Below are 15,929 nucleotides of genomic sequence, written 5' to 3'. Positions count from 1 at the left end.
AGCAGTGTTTCGATGAGCTGGAATAAGTACATAATAACGAATGGGCACTATTTTAAAGGCGACCACATTAACAATGTCAGCCTCGAAATCCAGCACAGAATCACTTTTGCCAACAGGTGCGACTTTGGACTGAGTAGACAATTGAAAAGTAAAGTCCTCTCTCGACGAACCAAAATCAAACTCTACAAGTCGCTTATCATTCCCGTCCTGCTTTGTGGTGCAGAAGCTTGGACGATGTCAACATCAGATTAGGCGACACTAGAAGTTTTCGTGAGGAAAATTTTGCCCAAGATTTATGGTCCTCAGAACATTGGCAACGGCGAATACCGCAGACGATGGAACGATGAGCTGTACGAGTTATACGACGACATTGACATAGTTCAGCGAATAAAAAGACAGCGGCAACGCTGGCTAGGTCATGTTGTAATGAATGGACGAAAACTCTCAAGCTCTGAAAGTGTTGGATGCAGTAGCCGCCGGAAGAAGCCGAGGAAGGGGAAGGCCTCCACTCCGTTGGAGGGACCAGGTGAAGAGCGAACTGGTTTCATTTGGGATCTCCAACTGGCGCCGAACTGCGAGAGAAAGAGAGGAGTGGCGCGCTATCATCGATTCGGCTATAACCAGCTAATCGGTTCCAACGCCAATTACATACATACTACATACATTAAAGTAGAGTAATGAATAAATATTTTTTCCAAAAAATGACGAAATAAGTTATTTTCCATGCATACAAACATACATCCATATGAATATGACAGTATATTAATTAAAAGCTACCAAAAACCTTTGTGATTTCCTTTATCAACGCGAATTTCATAACAAAATGCAATCGTCCTCAGCGCTACTTACTGATTTCTCTTCACACTTGTATGTACCTACATATATTCCACCTTCTGGCGCGTTTTTTGTACCTAACGTCGTAAGAACGTCGAGGCGCGTCATTGTGACAAGGTCAGTTCCAAGTCGAACGCGCCGCATTTGTTTTAGCGGCAAACGCACACTGCCTGCTAATAATACGCCGACCAACCAATATTTCGTACACCTTTTTTTGTTTGTTGTGTTCAATGTCTACAAAATATTGAACGGCTGCAAGCAAAGGTGTGTGTGGAAAAAAATAAATATAACTGAAGACTGAAGACATCAAAGCAACAACCAGAAGAAAGCAGAAAGCCAAAACAAAGCACACTTTGGACGCAATCGAGTACACCAACAAAAGTACAGTCTCAACATGAAAAGCTGTGCCAGAAAGCAACAACATATACATATGTATGTACTATACATATATATGTATATATATGTGTGTATGTATATATGTATATGTGTGTGTGACGGCGTTGTGACCATGCAAAGCATAGCAACAATCAACATGCGAAATGACGTTAAGGCAACAATAACATTTTGGGGATTACAATCTCAGCTTCAGCGCAGCGTTGAAACACACATACATATATATATTTATGCTTGCATGCTGTACTTGGCTGCATGTAAGCAGAGTTTTAGCTTGGCAAAATAAAGGAAAAGATAGAAATCACGGAAAAGCCTCAATACGCACCGTAGCAACGACGCTGCGTTGTGGGGCTCGCTGCGAAAGCACAAGCTAAACGTCAAACAGCAACAGCAGAAACAGCGTCGGTTGTACGGGTATGTTATTGCGTTGGAGCCAAACTGGTTTTTGCCATAATGTTGTTTATTGTGGTCTTTTCCTTTATACTCACTCACTCGCTCGTACGTTTGCAGCTTTTTTTTTTGTTTTATTACAGTTGTTGCAGTGGCTTTTTCTTTTTCTTTTTCGTATTGTTTTTGATTTGCCTCTTGTTGTTATTTTTGTTGTTGTTGTTGGTATTGTGGCTGTTGGTTTTTTGCTTGCACATTGGCTGTACTTTAGTGGCATACAAAGGCCAAAAACCAAAAAAAAAACAAATAAGCAATAATATACACTTGCAAATAAGAGGAAGTTAGAGGTGAGCTCAAGCTCGGCGGCTTTCTTGTGTTTGAATTTAGCAAATCTAATGTCAAAAATGTGTGTGTTTATTGATAAGGGTATCTTACAACTTGTAACCAGCAAAACGCAATGTGCTATATGTGTTAGACTGACCTAAGCTTCTGAAGACCATACCACATACATAAATCCGATCTAGAGAGGAACTAACAATATTGGAAAATGCTTTAAACTGAACATGACCACTAAATGTCATCAGACTTATTGTTGTTATAGTAATGGCAGCAAAAGTATGCCCCAAATGGTTCTACTTGGTAGTGCTTAGCTTATACATGCGGGTGCATTCCAGTTACCATAAGTACTAAAAACAGCCTACGAATTACAAATCGAGCCAGTTTAAGAAGTCGAAATACTGTATGTCTAAAATTTCCTTCGTATATTCTTGGTAGAATATTTTAATCCTTTAACATAAGCAACAGGAACGTTTCGAAGGTTAGAACCCATCTCATCCAAAGTATGATTTTCTAGAACATCTTCATCCTTCAATAATCTTCGAAATATGCTTATTGGATACCTGTTTCTGAGTTTTAATAATGTTTAAATGGTTAATTCAAATTACTCATATATGAATCCTTCATTTTATTGCAAAAAATTAAAATATTTCATTTTCGATTAATAAACGGAAACAGTGTTATCTTGCGGTAAGAATTTGCTTAAAATTGTAGATCTGTGATAACCGACTATTTGATGTCTGTAACTGAAGCTCGTGATCTCGGCGACATTTGGTTTTAACAAGACGGCATCACTTCCCACACATCGCATCAATCAATGAAGCTCGTAAGCTCGTAATGACCGCAGGATAGCAATCATCTCCCGAAGAGCCCCTAAAACCAGTTTCATTGCAATTTCATGTCATTCAAAATTTAGCCTGAATTGTATGTCCAAATATCCAAGCGCAAATTTCCCCGTCGTTTCGTTGAATCTGTACTACATATATAGTAGAATACCACGCAAAAAGTACACTCCAACTAACACACAAAGAAAACAAGGCTTTGCAGAGTCTCATTGGTCTAGGACTAATAGGGCCCTAATAGTCGAAAGTATATTTGATGACCTTCTCTATTCTCTATTCTATTCTTGCTATATTTCCGCGTGGTGAAGCATGATGGTGGATATCGTGCAATGTTTTTGCTGGTACGGCGTTGATCCACTCCATGATATTGCTGGCATTTTAAATAAGTAAAATATTTTCATCGATATACTGAAGAACTGACGGATGTTGCCATGATCTACCTGTCATGTGAAAGTTTCAACACGACAAGGACCCAAAGCAAATGGCAAAGTTACAGAGAATATTTTAGAATGGAAATTTCTTCAATGGTTTCGATTGAGCATCATCTACTACTGACTTGAAAACAATAGAACACCACTGGTCTGATGTTAAGGAGGAGGAGGAGGAGGAGGAGTAGGCAAAAAATAGCACAAACATTCTTCTTCTTGACTTCTTTGTTGGAATAAGGATCCATGCACTCCATCAACAATATCAGTAGAGCAGAGTAAAGTGCAAAAATATCATATATTTTACAGTAAGTGTCGTTGCTAATTAGCTGACAACAGCTGTATATGTAAATACTCTACGCGACAACAACGTTTAATCGCAGAAATTGACGTACTTGTATAATTCAGCAAAAAAATAAAATATTAGAAAATGTAAACGTCTACCGTACAATAAGACTGCCAGATATCAAATGTCAAAACAGATACTAGGGTCAGTTTTCTAGTACGTGGATGATTTGGTTATAGCCAATAGATTCACGGAAGTTAGTTTAGGCATAATATCTTTAATTAGTTACGCGAGTTGACAACAAGAAAAATAAAGTTCTTGAAGAATATGTACAAAGATATAATATATTACGGAAGGTAGTTGCAATTCGACGAACTCCAAGACACACCCTCGTACTTATGCAACAATACATACACACATATATATATACATATATAGCAGTGCAGCAGCTGATTGCATATATTGCAGTTTCTCCGTAGCAATTCTTGGAAATACAAAGCGTGCCTTAGTAATTGCAATAATTTATTAATTTAAAATAATTGACGGAAAGTAGGTCAAAACCAGTTTTTTTATGCATCTGAGTGTGTAATTGAAAGCTATTACTACTATGATTTACATACAATGCACAACTAGTGCAATTCAAACATATATATATATATATATAAATTTATGTATATACATACATACTTACATATATACTATATATACTTTTCAATAATTTTTGTTATCATCAAATTTCTCGCAAAAAAAGTTCTGATTCAATTAGAGTAAATACAAACAATCATGAAATTACTGACTCACGAGATTTGTGAAAAAAGCAAAATGTAAAGCAAAAACAAAGTGTAAAGAATATACTTAGACATATGTACATACATATGTATGTAAGAATAGCTGTGGTATAAAATATTTGATTTAGATTTGAAATTTATTTAACAGTAATGAATGGGTTAACACACGTTTACGAGGTTTTTGTACTTTATTACACATTTTTACACATTTTTGTTTTGTTATTGTCATTCGCAAGTGAAAGTGTACTGATAAATTACTTGGAGCCAAGTACATATTTGTTGTATAAACAATTTGCATTGTTCATTTTAAATCACTATACAAGTAAAATGTGAATACACTTGAGTTTATATTTTTGAGCGTCATTAGAAAATAAAATAAAAAGATTCATTGTTTAATATTCGTTGAAATCCTTCGTCACAAATCGAAAGTAATTAATTTAATAATTACATTACAATTAGTATGAACAGCTGATATGGTGAACTCGTTTTATTATACCCTGAACAGGGTATATTAAGTTTGTCACAAAGTTTGTAACACCCAGAAGGAAGTGTCGGAGGCCCTATAAAGTATATATTTAAATGATCAGTATGTTGAACTGAGTCGATTTAACCATGTCCGTCTGTCTGTCTGTCTGTATATATACGAACTAGTCCTTCAGTTTTTAAGATATCGTTTTGAAATTTTGCAGATGTTATTTTCTCTTCAAGAAGCTGCTCATTTGTCGGAACTGCCGATATCGGTTCACTATAGCATATAGCTGCCATACAAACTGAACGATCGGAATCAAGGGCTTGTATGGAAAATTTTCGCATTTTACTACATATCTTCACGAAATTTGGTGTGAGTTATTGTTCATAGAAATAATTTAATCTCCGAGAAAATTGTTTAGATCGGTTCACTATAGCATATAGCTGGCATACAAACCGAACCATCGGAATCAATGGCTTGTATGGAAAATTTTCGCATTTGACGTGGTATCTTCACGAAATTTGACATGGATTACTGCTTAAGGTAATAATATAATCTCCGAAGAGATTGTTCAGGTCGGTTAACTATATAACCTTAATATTTCTAGCAAACAAGCCGGCTAAAAAGAATTAGTCAAATGTTTTCTTTGTTTTACTTACTTTTTCCTACGTCTTTAGATTTGCTTAAACACATAGTTACTAAAAGACATGCACCTGTGAAGGGTATATTAGCTTCGGTACAGCCGAAGTTAACGTTTTTTCTTGTTTTTTATGAACTTAAGAAACACATTGTTGCCAATCTTAGAAGCTAATGGATGAGTGCATGAGGCTTTATTATTAAATTATATATATGTATATTGTAAATTTCGATATTATATTATATATTTTTTGAGTAAACGCGAAGTTGAAACATATATTTTAAGAAGTTATCAACTGGTGCGTCATTTTTGGTATTTTGGTGAATCAACTATTTTTGCACTGCAATGCAATTGTTTATACTATATAATAGCAAATATTTTCAAAATATTTTTGTTTTTTATACATATTTGATTTTATATATATTTAAATAAATAATATAAATTTTGATGAAAAAAAATATATAATTTTAAAGATGTTTAACTAGTATTGCCTTAGAGATTAGCTTAATTGCAAAGATCTTAATTAAAAGAGTATTTATTGATAAGTTAAAACAGCTAAGATATATTGTTAGTTGTGTTGTTAGATTTATTGACTATCAAATAAATATTTTGAGTCGAAATTAAAGTTCAATGTTGCAGCGTAAGTCTTCAGAACAGCATCCTGATATAATAAAGGTCAGGTTGGTATTTTGTTGGTTATCTTCGCCTTCATTTACTGGATTGACGAACGTCTTTCATCTTCTAACCGCTTATGTTGATGTCGTCATAGATTATCACAAAATTTTTCGCTTGAACACAATGCCATATGTGATATGGTGATGTGTTGAAATATTGGTTATCGCCAAATTGCACTTACTTTCAGTTCACTGAACCCACTTTTAAGTTTAAGAAATTATACGTTCGAATTCAAAATTTATTGCTTTTGATATTTATGCTGATACTAATAAAAATTATATTTTCTACAAATTCAAAATTTACTCTCAAAAGGGGCTAAAACGCGAGTGGCCTGATTATTTCTATGTTGGAGATTATACAGTTTAGTGCTATGATTTCTTTTACCATTTACTTTATAGAGAGTCGACCTGTCTCAAAACTTATTTAGTATCAAATGGTTCCCACTGACCGGCGATTTATCTTATTGTTATTTCAGGATGCCATGGAATTTTTTTGGAGCGGTCCTTATTGTGCTTTAAGGGTCTATACCAGTGTGCGATTTTCGTGAATTTTTTTAAAAGTACTCGGTCGATCGTTTCGAAGTTTTTTTTGCACATAATAAGATATATTTTCACCTATATTTAAATTACAAAAATATTGAAAAATAACGGAGTCTACGGAGGTGCCAAAAAATAAAGTTTCTCAACTTGTAACATGATTCCGGCCGAATGAGTAGCTGAAACAAATAAAAATCAAAAAGATTATTAAAGTTGAGGGTATTTCCTATACAATGACCTACGGGTTTTCAATATCTTCTATAATATAAAAATGAATCGCAAAATGTGTTGCTAAGCGCATAACTCGAGAACCGCTGAACCGATTTCGCAAATTCTTTGTTTAGAATGTTTTTAGAGGTACCGGGATGGTTCTTATCATCACCCATAGAAACAATTTGTGTCGTTAGTCTCGAAAAAAGTCGAGAAGGGCCAAGCCGATCTTTACCACTTTCACAGAATATTTTTGAAAGTATAAACTATCGAATAAGCAAAAACTAAAAAAAATAGATTTTTTGAAATTTTCACACTGGTATACCCCTAAAATTCGATTTGCCTGCCTTGGTTTATGTTTTAGGAATTCGAAATAGCCAGTCGATTGCAGATGACTCCACTTAGAATATATTAAGTATTATTCCTGAGCTTTTATACAACCTAATGACCTTTGAACCTTCCTATAGATTTTACATATGTATGTAAGTATGTATTTTACCTATCTTTGAATACAATTCTCATTGCAAAGATGAGCTCACTAAAACGTTTTTTCAGACATTCCACCTAAATACTTTGCAATTAACATATTTTTGATTTAATTACGGAGTAGTAATTATATCGTAGACATCGCTCTATAGATCCCAGACTGTAAATTTTCTCACACGATTTTATCTACAACGCATAGAGTTATCTTAAACATGACAAAAACTTAAAAAAAGGATCTAATTATCAGTGTCACAAGTACGCATTAGCTGCATTACATATGAGAAATTCTGTCTATATATGTAAGATTATGTGCGCTAAGTATGTATGTATGCCTACAACGCTGACTTAATACACACGACAATTAGATGAAATATAAAGTAGGTACCTTACTCTCCCGCCTCACAGCCCTCAGCACTCAGCGCACTTGAAGAATAATGTGTGAAACTATCAACTATGTACTCGTATGATAGTGACCGAGAACGCCAGCAACTTGAGCTATGCGACGACAGGCGCGGCGTCTTTAATGTGTCTAGATCTTTAAATATTTGTTAAGCATCTTAAAAGCTATATATGACTGCACCCCGCGTTGCATAGCGCTCCAAGCGCAATAACTATGACTGCAGGCGCATGAGTACATATGTGAATCTCTACTATGTGTCTTCCACATACTGTGTACTGGGTGCAGACGTCGCTTTGTGGAAAAACAAATTACGCAAATGTTGATTATTTTCCTTCTTATAAATGCGATAATTAATTTGAGCCTTCAACGCTGTCTGCCACACACAACCGGCAGTGATGGGTCACTGGCTGGCTGACCGTTCGTTGTTGACCGACGATGGATGGTGTCTTCTGTGAGTCTATATCTACTGTAGCTGTTCAAGTTTTTGGCGGGATATGGCGTTTTTTTCGGAGGTATCCGATTAAGTCCACGACCCACGCACTCGCCTCGGCGCTCCTGACAGACAATTAACGTTGTGATTTGCACTGCTCCGCTTCAGCGCGCCACCGGATGTTGTACGTATGGAGCAAGGTGTATATTTGTTTTAGGTTCGGGTCACATATGCATGTATGTATGTGACTATATCGCTACTCATATGTAAATTCCTTTCCTGTATGAGGTGTTTTTTGTTTTGTCGATTTGCTTCAGCGTAGCTAGCGGACTCCTCTGTAATTTGCGTTTTATTTTTGTTTTTGTTTTGTTTCAAGAAGAATATTCAATCGGTTTCTACGGTTAAATCAGCAGAGCGCAGCGGCATAGAAATTAATTCGGTGCATTGTTTCGTTTTAGCGCTTTTTAATGTTGTTGTTTTTTACTGTTGTTACTGGCGAAATGTTTTTGCGGATGTGCCCGTCCCACGTTGACCCATCCCTCCCCTTCCGCCTAACATTCGCATTATCATTATAGGCATGCGCCAGCGGCGCTGTGAATGCCGACATTAATAAGATGCGCAACAACAACAAACAATGACTTTTAACAAAAACAATAACAGTGCCCACAATGCAAACGCACTTGCTGGCCACACATTAGCATATATTTATGTATGTGTGTGTGTGTATATTTCTTCTACGAAATTTCACATGTAAATATACAAATTCTGTTGCACAAACATACAAACAATCAAATACATACACACAAGCATCGTAAGGGACAAATTCTGAATTTTTGCGCATTTATCGCCGGCGCGGATCAACGCAAAGGTCACAGTACGTTGAGTTCATTTGCAAATAATAGGCGTGACAAGTGCGTTACGCTCTGTTGCGTGTCGTAATCAGTGGCAGCCGCAGCCGCAGCCGCAGCGTCAACGTCAGTCACAGCCTCAATTTGTGCCCCAATCTTTCTGTGGTGTTTAATAGCACCTATTGTGCTTGGAAGCCAACACATTAAAGTCACACAAATTATTCTGTGCGGCACAAAAGATAATTACAAGATTTTGGGAATTAATTTTTTCTTTTGTTTTTGTTGTTTTAATTCTATGTACTGTAGTATTTGTGGCGAAAATCTCAAATTTAAATTTAGTGACAATGTCGAAATTCCTCGCTCAGTTCGCAGTGTAGCAATTACTTTTATAATTTTGGCTGTCATTCAATGTGTGGCGGACACGCATGCGCAGTCTTTCATTGTTGCTCTGGCGGTAAAAAATTTTGTATTTATACATTAGTACTCATAACTATACTTTATATATATTTATTTATGGTTTTATAAGTGATTATTTAAGTATATGCATATACCGACATACATAACCTAATAAATTACTAGATTTGTACAGTAGTGTGAATAAAATATGCAATTCAAAGCTCGAGTATCAGCAAGTAAGCAATAATATGTTTAATTAGAAAATAAATCAATATATTTTGCTTCGGATAATAAAAAATAAAAATTAAATTTTGAAAATATCATAGAGTAGAAAATAAATACAGTGGAACTTCCATAACTGGAACTTCTATAACTCGAACTTTGGAATTGACATAGAAGTCAAATTTCATACAAATCGTATGGAGGCGAACAAACAATATGATATTACACTTATAGATTTCATAAATCGTGTAACAAAGGCATGGGATATAGACGTCAAGAGCCAAACAATAGCAAACTGCAACAAACAAAATTACAGAATACAAGTTTTAAAGGTAATGGTGGGCGGAGCCACACCCACTTAACATTTTGTATACCAATTTGTGTGGAGCCCTTCTGTACGTTCGTTATAATGAAATTTAAGGTTTCTGGTGTTTTCCCTTACTGAATTAAAGCATTTTTAGTCGTTTTCAACATAACCGTTGTATCGGTCGTGGTTATAATCCGATATTCTCCATTTTTGGACTATATAAGGAAATGCCTGAACGACTCCTGAGAATTTCGTTGATATAGCTTTAGTAGTTTACGAGATATGTACAAAAAACTTAGTAGGGGGCGGTTCCATGTCTACTTTCCCAAAAAAATTACATCCAAATATACCCCTTCCAAGAACAATCCTTAGTACCAAATTTTATTTATATAGCTTTATTTATGGCTTAGTTATGGCACTTTATGTGTTTTCGGTTTTCGCCATTTTGTGGGCGTGGCAGTGGTCCGATTCCGCCCATCTCGAATCGAACTTAACCTTCTTATGATGCCAAGGAACACGTGTTCCAAGTTTCATTAAGATATCTCAATTTTTACTCAAGTTACGGACGGACAGACGGAAGAATGGATACACAGACATCCGGATTTGAACTTTACTCGTCAACCTGATCACTTTGGAAAGCTGTTCGAAGGATCCAATAGGATCTTGAAACTGCACAGGTGCTCATGCGATGTCTGTAAGTCCAGTGCTCATGCGCAAGAGGACTACAGACTGCCCACCCGAACTACCATATATATTTCGAAACTAAAGAGATCTGAACAATACATCGGAAGTACATAAATGTTTATACACTTCCAACAATCACTTAATTATTTTACGAATAATAAAAGGTTTGAAACATACCGTTAATCCTCGAAGCTACTACTATACGATTCACAAATTGTTCGACGGTCTGCAGTATCGTATTAGCTGCGAAAGCACGAGTTATAGATTAAGGAATATTTTTCTTAAATCCTTAAAATATCTGAAATTATGTACTAGGAATAAGTATCAAGGAACAATTCTCTTAAGAAATTTACAGCTCTGAAGTTTATAAGAAATATTATTTAAATAAATAGTTGCATATTTTTTGCTCACAACTGTTTGTATGTATGTATGTATATGTAAATAATAATAATTTACTATGTATATTTGTACTTACTTGTCAAACCAAACTGAATTAGTATAAAGAGGTAAGACATAATGGCCGATATTATGACTAAGATGAACTCATTGTTGAGGTGAAAGAATCCCATCACCTTAATTTCTAGATTTTCCACTTTGCGCTGGCATATGAACGTCTCAACCTACAGTTTTATGGGCATAAAAGAAAGAAAAGAAAGGCAAATTTAGAACAATTTTAGGGAATACTTCTGGTAGGGTACATATATGTACATATATTTGGATGAGTGAGTCATGAATCAGTGTTTGTAATGAAATAAAATCACCAACGGAAAAAAATATCTCAGCAGCACAGTGGCGCTGAACATGTCGGGATAGTTTTCACTCGTCCGCTTTGAGTAAAGTAGTCTCGACGAAGAAATGTATTTATTTTTACTTGTGACGACCTTAGAAGAACCGAGACCCCGATAGGATCCCCAGGAAAATAAAAGAGAATTTATGATTCAGAATCAGTCCTTAGAATCAAATTAGAAGCAATGACAACTCTCTGTCCTTTTATTAAATAATAATTGACCGATTCTCTTTGGTTTAGACAGAGAAAAACCGAAAATGGCTCGATGGGCTTTATAAGACTTGGGATTATAATGTCTTTGAAAAATATACTTCAACTAAGTTTGTGTCATAATCGGTCTGTTAGAAAGATCATTAGATCGAATTTAATCTTGATTTTATCAAAAAAAAAAAAAAATGGTGAGAATTACAAGATTTAAGCCGGCTACAATAGATGACGGACTTTGTGGAACGATTGCTATTAGAAGGGCTTACTCTGCCTTATAAAAGAACATATATACACACAAATATATATCTCATTGCAACTTACGCTTTCATCCCAACGCGCATCGATATCCGAGCAGACCAGATCCAAATTGAGCAGATCGGGTAACTGCGATTTTTCCACTACACCGTTAGTGCTCAATATTAGGAAAGCCAAATTGCAAAACTTGAAAACCGATGAGAAAAATGACATAATGTCCACAAAATTCGACTCGAAATAACGCCATATAAAACGATGCATCAGCATCAGTATGATGACGAAGTTGTAGTAAATGTAGTACAGCACTTGCCAGCGGAAAATGTGTTGGAACTGTTTGGTCAACTCATATAAAATCGAATATATGTTATTGCTGTCGTCTATGCTCTCCGAGTACATACACAAAAGTTTAATGCGCTGATATTTGCTTAGGCGCTTCCTAGGCTCTTCCGACTCTATTGCACTCATCTCCTCAAGCATATACTCCAGATGTGTAGCCATGGCAACGTACATTTGTCGGATGACCAGAAAACCCAAGAAACAGCAATCCAGTGTGTATATTGTGCCCAACCAAAGGTAAATGCCTGATAAAGACTTTACGATTTCTTTATCCCCCAAAAGTAATGGAATTTCATAGACCAGTCCCAAAATGCTGAGCAGAAATTTCGCTATGACAGACACCACAAATGTGCGTCCCAATAACTGCTGTACACCCGATTTTGCCGAAATCCTTTCGTACATAGTAACGAGCTGATTAATTATATGAAAGATTTTCCGATCCGAACGCTCGTGTATAACGAATGAGATGACCGAGAAGAGAGTTACTGTGACCACCTGTATGTTTGCGAAAAACAATAGGAATCCTTTGGCTGACAAGCGCAGAAATGGTGCCATCATCTTCGGCATTAACGTTAAAAAAATCAACGTGAGCAAAGTGCGCCATATTATGCGTAAAAGGCGATTTGTGCACTTTGCCTGCTGTAATTCCATCTTACGAGTATGTTTCTGCAATTTCCAACTGAACACACTCAAGAGACGTCCATAGTTGTAGAACACTATAAGTGTGCGGTAAGCGAAACGTTCTGCGCGATTGTACTTCGGCATAGTTGACCACGAACTGAGCTCAGCGATGGGACGCCGCGGCCGTGTTGCGTGCACACCAATTGGGGAGGGCGGCGAATTTATGGAAGAGGATGTATTTGCTTAAGGTTCAAAGCGATTGATCGGTCTATTACGGTAGCCGCCGACACTCTAATTAAATTTAACGATAAGATGTCTGCGATATGTGTTCATGGTCAGCGGTTGTATTGTGTTGAATCGTCAATTTATTTAATGCGGAGATAATATATACAAAAACATACTCAGAAGTAGACTCTTATGTCGGGCGATAGATTGACGGTTTCGCTTATCCTGACTAATGCATCAGCTTTTAAATGGGAAATAGTGAATTTATTTGCACATGGAATTGTGTCAATACTGTTCAATAGAACCTCAAATTAGTTAGAAAAGCTAGCTAGTTACAATAACTATAAATTCCAGTGTGAAAACAAACTACTTCGATAAAGACCAGAGTTATGCCAACTATTAACCAAATTAAAGAGTGTATTCTCTTTAAGTTCCTCGAATAAAGTTCGAACCTCTCAGTAGGCAGTGGGTTAAGTCCCAAAAAAGTGATTTCTGTTGGGCACACATTGACAAGGCTTCGAATATATTGAAAGAGCTTCAAAAGCTCGTATTCAGCCGTTTGGATGCAGTTTAGCTCGTAAAATCCATCGGTGGTCACACACAACATCAATTTACATGCTCTTTGCTTCTTTCAAATAACCGCTGCCGTTTACTTGCATGAGTTCAAACACTATAATTTTCAACGAAAGGTGAAGTTTTATGCAACATCTTCCCAGATCTGAACACCATTGTGGAACCTTTTAGATAATTAAGTGTCCGACATTGTCTCCGAATTAGCTTTTAAAACCACGAAGACTAGATCTAAGGAACTCAGATTAGGCAAAATGGATCAGAAATTTTTGTTTAATTGGTTTGATGGTACCTCCAAAATCCGACTAGATCTATGGAGTTCAGATTAGATTAGATGTATTAGACCTTTTCGATAAATTTGTGTCCGATAGTACCTCTGAATTTGCTTCCAAACCCGACAAGATCTTAGGAACTCAGATTAGGCTAAATGTATCAGACTTTTTTGATAAAATGGGCCCAAAATATATCCACATTCACTTCCAAATCTCACTAGATCTATGCAACTTTAACTAGACTAGATATATCAGGCCTTTTCGATAAATTGATACCCGATAGTAACTCTGAATTAGCTTCTAAGTCCACAAAGACCAGATCTATGGAACTCAGCTTTCAATTAGACTACCGAATCTGTAATTGATAACTTCTAATTCGTCATTCGAAGTCAAGATCTAGTTACATAGGTCTATCTGAATAAAAAACCAAGAAGAAAATCTTTTAATATGCATATATTGTCTGTATGTATGTTTAGAAATGCTTAGTGCCATTTTCCATTATAGTGTAATTGAATACGGATGTAAATAAGTACGGATGCATATAACTAAAGCTTACAACGACACAGTCACCGTTTGGGGCCATCAAGTTGCAGTTTTCACCGACACACAAGTTTCACAAAGTTATTACTGGTTTTAAATCGCTAAAGAAATTGCTTAGAATAAAGACTAGTATGCATTTAAAACCAGGAAGTGTGGGGCTATTAAGCCATGCAATGTTTCGTGGAATACTTGTTCATACAACTTTCTTTGACAATTGGGCTCACTTGAGTAAGTTTGTAAGTGTGTCTGTGTGTTGGAAACTGCTGCCACTGAAGTTTAACATAGACTCTAACGAAGTTTTCGCACAAAATTTGGTCAAAAAAGAGACTTTCAAATGCAATTCGCTTGTATGTACATATATACGAATAGGTATATATCTGTGTTTGAAGTCAGTTTGAATCCTGTTCGAACAGTAGCAACAAACCGAGTTTCATAGCTACATACATATGTATATAACTAGTATTTGTTTGTATGTAGTTTTGTTATGGTTTGCAACATGGACACTACCGCTTTTCCAAGCCTGGCATTACTTTAATGCTACTCAACTTGTATCCGTGTATCTGTTGTCTGTTTGTATGCGGATCAAAAGCACTATTGCTAGGCATAACAGGTTTGCTATACTGCCAAAGACCATAGACTAGCTGACTTTTTATGATTTATATACACACACAAACACATACACATTAATATGTTTGCCACAAGAGTTTATTGTTCGATTCTATGTTGTCTAGTTGTTGTTGTTGTTTGTGTGTGTGTACGAGTGCTTGCAGTTTGCACAGATTATCTGGTGAATTGCAACGGCAGTGGCAACCTCAGTTGACGGCACCGCATCTTTGGCGAATTGCCGCCACTAGGAGTTGCGGAGTTGCTGTGGAGTTTAGTTGTGGCGCAACCAGTTCTTTGGGGCTACACACCGCAACACAGCGCCATGCGGTGCACTCGTTGTGGTTACTCTATGACTTAGCGGTTACGAGTGTGCCTAGATTACATACATACATACATTGGATCATATTTAAAGATACATATATATATAAAAATTAAAATGTCTATGTAGTATTCAGTTCGAAGTACGATCAAGGAAATAATTTGTAACTACTTGAAGTTTTACTTGATTTTGTCAAAGTTTATCTTATTATCAGATAGGAAGACAGGTTTCGTTTCCCTATCCAAAACCTCGTTACAAAGGTGCAGACATATATTCATATGCAGATTGCACCAACCCTTCGATGGAGTTTTTTCGTTGTGGTAGCGCCAAAAAACAATCCCCAAACAATTTTGAGGAATATTGCTTAGTTAACAGTACTTGGCTGCATACAAATTGTGGTCCGTTCTAGTCATGTAGACCCGACTATCGTGGGAACTGTCGTCGTTGGCATTAAATCAGTCAATATCCAAGTCAAATATGTATGAAGATGTTCTGCCAGGATCATAAAAACATTATTATTCTCTACCCCATGAAACAACTAGAAATAGTAGTTGAGAAAACCAGTTCTGATGATGAGAGATTATTATTAAAAGTAGGCAA

General features: G+C 36.2%; 1 protein-coding gene across 1 annotated transcript; it reads right to left on the bottom strand.

Annotated features, from left to right (window-relative positions):
• Positions 1-8,696: 8,696 nt before the first annotated feature.
• LOC105213330 (gustatory receptor for bitter taste 93a) lies at positions 8,697-13,188 on the bottom strand. The gene is made up of 3 exons (XM_054225126.1): positions 11,907-13,188; positions 11,067-11,211; positions 8,697-9,430 (listed from the first exon to the last, which is right to left on the bottom strand). Exons 1-3 carry the CDS (start codon positions 12,939-12,941, stop codon positions 9,420-9,422), a joined length of 1,191 nt encoding a protein of 396 aa, XP_054081101.1. The 5' UTR covers positions 12,942-13,188; the 3' UTR covers positions 8,697-9,419.
• Positions 13,189-15,929: the final 2,741 nt, after the last annotated feature.

This window comes from Zeugodacus cucurbitae, chromosome 2 (genome assembly GCF_028554725.1).
Source record: "Zeugodacus cucurbitae isolate PBARC_wt_2022May chromosome 2, idZeuCucr1.2, whole genome shotgun sequence".
NCBI lineage: Eukaryota > Metazoa > Arthropoda > Insecta > Diptera > Tephritidae > Zeugodacus > Zeugodacus cucurbitae.
Note: the sequence above shows the minus strand (reverse complement) of the source record. Positions and strands in the feature narration are given on the sequence as shown.

Excerpts from the sequence above, each read along its gene's own strand:
- LOC105213330 (XM_054225126.1), bottom strand. The coding sequence starts at position 12,941 with ATGCCGAAGTACAATCGCGCAGAACGTTTCGCTTACCGCACACTTATA. Across the intron at positions 11,212-11,906 it reads ATGCGCGTTGGGATGAAAGC|GTTGAGACGTTCATATGCCA; the intron begins GTAAGTTGCAAT and ends ATAAAACTGTAG.